The sequence below is a fragment of the Sapajus apella genome, unplaced genomic scaffold (assembly GCF_009761245.1).
Source record: "Sapajus apella isolate SASKATOON/1434 unplaced genomic scaffold, GSC_monkey_1.0 scaffold53, whole genome shotgun sequence".
Lineage (NCBI taxonomy): Eukaryota > Metazoa > Chordata > Mammalia > Primates > Cebidae > Sapajus > Sapajus apella.
Window position 1 is genome coordinate 2,107,519 of NW_022436993.1, and position 8,790 is coordinate 2,116,308.

The 8,790-nt window shown below is 34.5% G+C and overlaps 1 protein-coding gene across 18 annotated transcripts in view; it reads left to right on the top strand.

Moving 5' to 3' along the window:
- ABI1 (abl interactor 1) overlaps positions 1 to 8,790 on the top strand; it is a 123,667-nt gene that overhangs the window by 100,235 nt on the left and 14,642 nt on the right. For 6 of the 18 annotated variants that reach the window (XM_032243830.1, XM_032243837.1, XM_032243832.1 and 3 more), the window contains exons 4-7: positions 818 to 832; positions 1,547 to 1,647; positions 2,902 to 3,042; positions 5,008 to 5,108. In XM_032243830.1, the coding sequence (XP_032099721.1) occupies positions 818 to 832; positions 1,547 to 1,647; positions 2,902 to 3,042; positions 5,008 to 5,108 (358 nt within the window). Of the gene's footprint in view, positions 1 to 817; positions 833 to 1,546; positions 1,648 to 2,901; positions 3,043 to 5,007; positions 5,109 to 6,342; positions 6,424 to 8,790 lie in introns of all 18 variants that reach the window. The other 12 variants (XM_032243835.1, XM_032243839.1, XM_032243840.1 and 9 more) reach the window with 3 other exon arrangements.

Below are 8,790 nucleotides of genomic sequence, written 5' to 3' on the forward strand. Positions count from 1 at the left end.
ACTCTACACATTGTTTCATGTTATGTAGGGTAGTCAGCTTTAATAGAAGCAGCCTTTAGGATCAAAACAACGTTTCTTCAACTTTGAATTTTGACTTAACTGGCTCAGAAGAAAAATTAGAACTAAAGCTACTTAGAGCTTCCTATTAGCGTTGACCTGCTCAGGATTGGGGTTCAGAAGCTAGGAATGAGAGGGTTTTCCAGAGTCTCTGGAGTTTATTTCTTAGTTAGAATCTGGCTAAGTTACCACTGTGCATGATGAGTTTGTTTTTAAACATTGAGGTACAAGGTAGTTTTTTCATTTTTGAAAGCAATCTGTGGTTTTGAATTTTAGCATTTGCAGTTTACCACTTTTTAAACTATATTACCATTGAAGTAATAAATATTCACTCATACTTAAACATTCATTATCCAGTAAAGTGTTAGGTCTCATGTACCGATATGTTAAAATAGCTTTACATCTAATGGGTTATGGTGTTTGTATTTAAATGAATGTATTTTTTTAATCATCTGTGATTCAGTTGAATTAGTTTCATAGGATAAAATACTGACTTAAACAATCATTGAGCCTGCATGAGATTGGAATAATTAAGTGATGGTTTCCTTATGAATATAATTCTTATGAAAAATACATGAAACACATGAGTATTTCCCCAGTACTTATGGATATCTTTTTCTTTACAAAGTATTTGAAACATGGATGGAAGAAAGCTTGTTAACATGAATTGAATAACTGTAAATATTAAACCTGTCCTATCAGATATAACTTACCTAGCATTAATGTCTACTTTTCCCCCCCTTTTTTTGCCAACGTAAAGTGGCTAAAAGCCAAGGTAAGAGACATTACTTATTTGATCCACAGTATTTCCTCTATATTGATAGAGGCTGCAGAGCCACTAAAATGTGAAAACTCTTCTTATGTCTGTCTGCTTTTCCCTGTAGGATTTATGTAGATTAAATATACTCAAATTCAGTTCAAATAAGCAATATTTAGCTTGGCTGTGTTAATATATCAAAGATATATTGACATCTACATTTATATAGGAACATTAATTTTGCTAACATTTATTGCTTTGCTCATTTTTCGATAGTTGCCTTGCTTTCATTGACTTACAATTAGGAGGTTTCCCAGACATCATATGTGACTTTGTTACTGAATTGTCAGGACGAAGATTATTTTTCTGATGGGTATTTGAGCAAATTGACAAGTAAGATCTATAGTTTATGCACACATTTCAAAAATTTTAGGAAACCCAGCGTTTGAATGCAGATAAGTTTGATCTCAGTGAACATGTTTAACAATAAAATATGAAATCCAGTCATTTTACCTGTATTTTGCTACAATTTGATATGAATGGCATAAAATGATAGGAAAAACCAAGTGCAAGCGGTTTCTTGACTTTTTAAACTGTGGTACCAAAGTCTTTATTCAGACTGTCTGGGAATCCTTAATTCACATTCTGATATTAAAAAAAATAATACATGGTGTTAAAACACCAAGAGAACAATTTGATATAAAAATAAAAGCATTTCTTTCCACATCTTAGCATGGAAATAACCAGCCTGCAAGAACTGGCACACTGTCGAGAACAAATCCTCCTACTCAGAAACCGCCAAGTCCTCCCATGTCAGGCCGGGGAACACTGGGGTAAGAATTCAACTAGGTTTTACGAAAGAATTCATATGCTAAAGGAAAAGGTGTTTCTGTGACTTAAGTAAGTGTATGGGATCCTTGCCATACTACCCTCTGTATGTGACACTACCTTTTACAAATTCACTTTAATTCCCGTTTTCCTGAACAGAATCCCAAATGAATCTGACTGCTCTGTAATATTCTCTATATTCTGTACCAGGAAAGTTTTAATATGTGTATATATATAGTATTATTTATTTTTTTGTCATTTAATTTTTAAAAAATATAAATCTGACTTGTTTTAAATGGAATGGTTAGCCTATTCCAAATGGTACCTTTGCATGTGTTTATAATATCTACATTATAGAACTTTGACTAGTGGTTTACTTTTGTGCCGTATGACTTACTAGTCCACAGCTCTTCTGTTTCCCCTGTTATGTGGCATCTGAGACTTACAGACTCTTTACTTTTGAAAAGTATGCGTTTTATATGTAACTCTACTTGTGCTGGTAATCTTAGGCCTCTTCATACTAGAGTAGCTCCATGGGAAAGCCAGTTGGACTAGTAGAAAAGATAACAGTGGCTTCTCCTTCCTAATTCTCAGTGTACTAAATATAGTGAATACTTGCCAAGGCATTACATTTCTTTAAGATTATTTTTAACACTGGAAATATTATATTGAATTTCTTGCTTTTTGGTGGAGGGGTTGTTCAGCACTCAGTCTTCTTTTAAGAAAGTCTTAGTTTTCATTTTTATTCATTAAACCCTTTCCCCCTGAAAAAAACCCATGAAGTTATTAAACTGAAAAGTTAAAATCATTTATTGAGAAATTAATGATCAGAATGTACGTCTCCATTTATTGCCATGTTGAGGTAGGAATAAGTTGCAGCTTCCTATGTAAATAAATTTTAGCTTCCTATTTAAAGAACAGTGGCTTATGGGTGACTGAGCTAAGAATAATGTACTTTTTAAAGTTTCGTGTTACTGAGCATTAAAAAAATTATAACCATAATTTTTAGAAATAAGGTTAGGACTTTAAATGACCCTTTCCTATGTTTTTTGTAAGAAAAGGTAACAAATTTTAGTTTGTATGTTAAAGTAACAAAATTCATATATCCCAGTGAGGAATATTTTTTAAAACTACCAACTTTATTATTATTTTTTTAAATCCGGGTATATATTGTCACAAAGGGAGACTCACATGTTTTTGGGAAAAATACTAGTTTATCTTTTTAATTCATTATTCCTTTCTCCACTATGCTTCTTTAGACGGAATACTCCTTATAAAACCTTGGAACCTGTTAAACCCCCAACAGTTCCTAATGACTATATGACGAGTCCTGCTAGGCTTGGAAGTCAGCATAGTCCAGGCAGGACAGCATCTTTAAATCAGAGACCAAGGACACACAGGTAAGCCTTCAGGTTGAGTATCTGAACATCTCTGAAGTGGGTGTTACTGACTGGTGTCAAACTCCTGTGAAGGTGCTGAGTAAAGGTGAAGTGCCACTCTAATGCTAATACCAAATGTAAAAGTTGGTGGCATAATATTATATGTGTTCCTATAAGTTTGTGTTATAACTTCTGTGTTTTTTAAAAGATTTTAATAACATTCATTGTACTATTAATGGATTATTTGTATTTCCTCCTTTTAATAGCAGTACAGATATATATTTGGTTCAAGACTAAAGAATGTTTTAAAATGTTCTTTCAAAAAAGTTCAAGGCAAACCACTCAAATACTTTTGGAGAAAAGATTTAATATTATAGGAATTATGCAACATGATTTAAACTTTCAGAGATTGAAGGAAAGAAGATTGAGCTTAAATCTGAGGGAGAGTTTATTAAGAGAATCAGTCTACTAGAATATGTTACTGTATTTATTATTTTTAAATGTCCTAAAAACTATGCAGTGGGTTTTTAAAAATTTAGTTATGGAGTATAATAAGCATTCAGAAAAGTATCTACTTTATTAAGTATGCAGCTTGATGGATGGACACACACTCATATAACCATCACCCAGATCAGAAAATAGAACATTACCAGCAACCCAGAAACCCCCTCATGCTCCTTCCCAGTTACTGCCTTGACTTTCTTCCCCCAAAATGTAGCCACTTCAATTTTTGAGTGCTTTATAAAACCAGATAAATTTATTATATACCCTAATTTGTTTTATTCTTCAGTTTTCTCTCTCACTTAATAACTTGGGCAGGGAACCTCTCTTTTACCTTCACTCTTAGGTTGGTAAATGAGAGATAACTTATCAAAATGATTTATGGGAATTCCACTAAATAGGGTATATCAAGATGCAAGATGCTAGGTAAGTGATATTTGCCACTGTTAGTAAACAAATTGTTAAGTTGATAGCTGCAAATTCTGTATCAGGTCAGGTTCATTGCGAAACAAAATTGTTCTCTTTGTTGTTGTTGAACTATTGGACCAAAGTATGGTTCTTCTGTACAGTGGAAGCATAGTTCAATCATATTCAACAAGCAGTTATTAAGTGTTGTTCATTAGATGTTAGGCTTATTTGCCAATAAGGTATATTTCTTTTTTCAAGAGCTGATTCTGTTAGAATGGGGATCAGCAAACTTTTTCTTTGAAGGGCCAGATTGTCAATATTTTAGGATTTGTGGGCCATATGGTTTCTGATGCAATTACTCAGATCTGTCATTGTAGCACAAAAGCAGCCATCGACAATACGTAAATGAATGTGGCTGTGTTCCAGTAAAACTTTATTTATAGCACTGAAATTCTAATTTCATATAATTTTAATGTGTTAGAAAATATTATTTCTCTTGATTTTTTTTTTAACTGTTAAAAGATTAGAAAATGTTCTTTGCTCACAGGTATTAAAAATTGGGCAGTGGACCAGTTTTAGCCCATAGGCTGTAACTTGCCAAGCCCTTGTTGGGAAAAAAGGCAGCTTCAGACAGTGTGTTCATGACTGCATTGTTCACTGCTCTTCATAGTGGGTTTTGAATAAACACTTGTTGACTCATTGTACTGTAAGATTTTGTTGGTGATAAATATTTCAACAGAGATGGTTTTAAGTACTATGTTTTCATTATATTGGTTCCAGATAGGTTGCATTCCCAGAGTCAGCCAGTCTTGGGTTGAAAATATAGTATTCATGGGATGCAGAACCTGTGGATAAGGAAGACCAACTTTTCATATCTGCTGGTTCTGCAGAGCCAGCTGCAGGACTTTAACATCCGTGGGTTTTGGTATCCAAGGGGGTTCTTGGAACCAATCCTCCAAGGATACTGAAGGATGACTATATGGCATAAAAGGAGTATTTAGTGGCCTTGGGTGATTACAGCTTTTTAAAAATATGTCTCTAGAACTGCTTTTTCACAATGGTTTTATTTTTTTCCAGTGGAAGTAGTGGAGGAAGTGGAAGTCGAGAAAACAGTGGTAGCAGTAGTATTGGCATTCCCATTGCTGTGCCTACACCTTCCCCACCCACTATTGGACCAGGTGTGTTATTTATTAATCCATGTTTAACACATGATAGTATTTATGAGCTTTTTTGTGGAAGGCTGAAATAAATTAGTTGTATTGAGTAAAATTATTAAATTTGTGATTGTTGCTACAACAAAGGCTGATAACAAAGTTATCAATATTTTTAGATTGCTTTTTAGAGTCTTTAGTATTTCACCAGCTGTTTCTCCTTATATATGGTGCATATTAAGTAGTTTTGTTAAACAACTTTTTGTTAGCCATTTTGCTTTAGAAATATATTTATTCCTCAGTGTCCATGGGGGATGGGTTTCAGGGTTCCCCATGGATAACAAAATGCATGGATGCTCAAGTCCTTTCGATAAACTGGTGTAGTGTTTGTATATAACCTACACACATCCTCTCATATTCTTTAAATCATCTCTAGATTACTTATAATACCTAATACAATATAAGTGCTAATTAAATAGTTATACTGTATTGTTTAGGGAATAGTGACAAGAAAAATAAGTCTGCACATGTTCAGAACAGATGTAGCCATCCATTTTTTCCCCCCCGAAATCTTTTCAATCTATGGTTGGTTGAATCCATCAATGAGGAACCCATGGATATGGAGGGCTGACTGTATTTGCCTAGTGCACTAGTTAACAATGGCAGTTATTATTTCAAGAGCAAATCAGTATTATATGATACTCCAACTGGAGAATCAGTGTTTATAAAGGTGAATGTTTCTAAGAGCTGCCTTGAGGGGCAGTATATACTGTGGTGTTTGCTTATTTTGTGACTTTACTACATTTATCTATGATATTCAGTATATATTTCAGTAAAATGCAATAAATGTAAAATAAGATTAAAATAGGAAAGTTATTTTACTTTTTAGAAAGTATAAAAATTTAAGAACTCCCTGGAGAGCATTAAATTAGCCCTTTGATTTTTAGTAAATGAAATGGAAACTTTTTATATTGTTAAAAATGTATATTTTTAAAGTATGATAATGAAAAATGCTGGGAAAAAAAATTCTTAGCTTTTCAAGCATATTTTTAAAAAAGGAGAAAAAGCCACTTATAAAAACAGGCATATTTGTTAGTTAAGGCAGGTATTTTACCTAGTAAAATTCTTATTCGTTTGAGCATGCTTTACATGTGGGTATCTTTTTTCTTTTCCTTTCCGATACATTGTACTTTCTTGCTGTTTCAGAATGTTTAGTTTTCTTTTCTTGTACTCTGACCTGAATTATAAACTATTTTATTAGAGAACATTTCTGTCCCTCCTCCTTCTGGAGCTCCACCAGCACCACCTCTGCCACCACTTCTCCCAGTGAGCACTGTGATAGGTGAGATTGCATAGCCATTGCAGCCATTGAACTTACTTTGCATAATTCATAATAAACTCCTCTGTAGCTAGTAGAGTGCTAGCTTTTATAGTTACTAGGTTGCAGATGATAATACAAAGATTAAAGTATTAAATCTAATATCACTAACTTCTGGTGAAAGGCTTCTGCACTTACACAGTAAACAAATATAAAACAACTTTTTCTAAAATATGAAATGCTTGGTTTATAACCAGCCTAATATGTTTTTATTTGTTGTTTGTTTAGATTTTTCTAATCTAATCCCCTCCACCCCATGCAAGTGAAACTTGATTTGGAACTCCCTGGTATATACAACAGTCAAAGGATCAGGGTGAAGATGGGGCTAGGAGGAGAAAAATGGAAAGGAAAATGATACGTGTGGGGTGGGGCACTCTGAGTCAATTTGAACATATACCCACCTACCCTAGATTTATCAATTTCATTTCTACATATTTACCCTGGAGCACTAGTTCTCAAAATATGGTTAAGGGACCCCTGAGGAATACCAAGATCTTTTCATGGAGTTTTTGAGGTCAGAGCTCTATTCATTATTTGCCTTTTTCATTCTCATTCTGTTATAATGATACAGTGGAATTTTCTAGAAGCTGTATGAAGTATGATAAAGTCATTGCTTTGACACCTTAATGAAATGTGTACTTGTGTATTCATGTGTTTTAAAGATATATCAGTTTTAGTCTCTAATAAGATAAAAGTATCTGTATCTATAACCCATGTTAACAAAAGCCTTTTGGGGTTGTCTAATAGTGGACCCTAAGACCAAAAAGTGTGAAAACCGTCGTCCTAGAGCAGTGGTTTTCAGAGTGTCATCCCCAGACAATCAGTATCTGAGAACTAGTTAGAAATACAAAATCTAAGGCCCATTCCAGACATACTTCAATCTGGAAACTCTGAGAATGGGGCCAGCAATCTGTGTTAGAACATGCTGTTCGGCTGGGCACAGTGGCTCATGCCTGTAATCGTAGCACTTTGTGGGGGAGGGCGGGGGGGTTGGTGAGGCAGGTGGATTGCTTGATCCAGGAGTTTGAGACCAGACTGGGCAACATAGCAAGACCTTGTCTCTGCAAAAAATACAAAAAATTTAGCTGGGCATGGTGGTGCACACCCGTAGTCCCAACTACTCGGGAGGCTGAGGCAGGAGGATGGCTTGAACCTGGGAGGTAGAGGTTCCAGAGAGCTGAGATTGTGCCGCTGCACACTAGCCTGGGTGACAGAGTGAGATCATATCTTAAACAAAAAATAAGCCCTCAAGAAGAAATATAGTTTAATGATGAGGTTTGAGAACCACTGCCCTAGAGATTCAGAAACCATATTTAGGAGTGTTCATAGTAGTAGTATTGATAGCACAAATCTCAATTAAACCAAAATGTTTAATAGTGGTAGAATGGATATATAAAGTACGGTATATCTACATACAAATAAAATAGCAAAAATGAATGACATTGATATACATAGCCACGTTGGGTGAATTTTAAAAAATATCAAAGGAAAAAGCAATTCAACAATAATGTACAGATTCATTTCATTATAAAAATCTATAAATTTGTAGAAACTGTATTGTTTAAGGTTATGTATGTGTATGTGTGTGTGTGTGTGAGAGTATATATAATATATATACGTGTGTGTGTGTGTATATTTATATGGTAAAAACTATTTACAAAAGAAAGAGAATGTTTAACATATACCTTGTGGGGGATGGAATCCAGGAAAGGGGTTCAAAGGAAGCCTCTGATCTTAATATTTTATTTCTTGAGCTGTATATTATTTAATTTTTTTATACACACATATGTGTATAATTCACATGTATGACATAATTATGCATATAAGTCACACTGGCATTATTTATTTTATGATAAAATATTAAATTCTAAAATAGGCATAGCTCAGAATTGCTAAATGATTGGCTTTTGTTCTTGAATCACCAACAAAAAGTAATTCAGATTCTATACACTTTTTTATACAAGGCAGAGAAATGTAAAATCCTTTCACAGAGATTTCTATTAAAAATGGTTGGCTGGGAGTGGTGGCTCACACTTGTAATCCACCATTTTGGGATGCCAAGGTAGGAGGATTGCTTGAGCCCAGGAGTTCAAGACCAGCCTGGGCAGCATAGTGAGACTGTCTCTACAAAACATAAAACATTAGCTGGGTTTGGGGCGCTCTCCTGTATCGCCAGCTACTCAGGAGAGTGAGTTAGAAGGATTGCTTGAGTCTCAGAGGTTGAGGCTGCAGTGAGCTATGATCCTGCCACTGCACTCCAGCCTGGGCAACAGAGGCTCAAAATAATAAATAAAACAAAAACAGTTAAAAACAGTTAAAGGCTTACTTCTT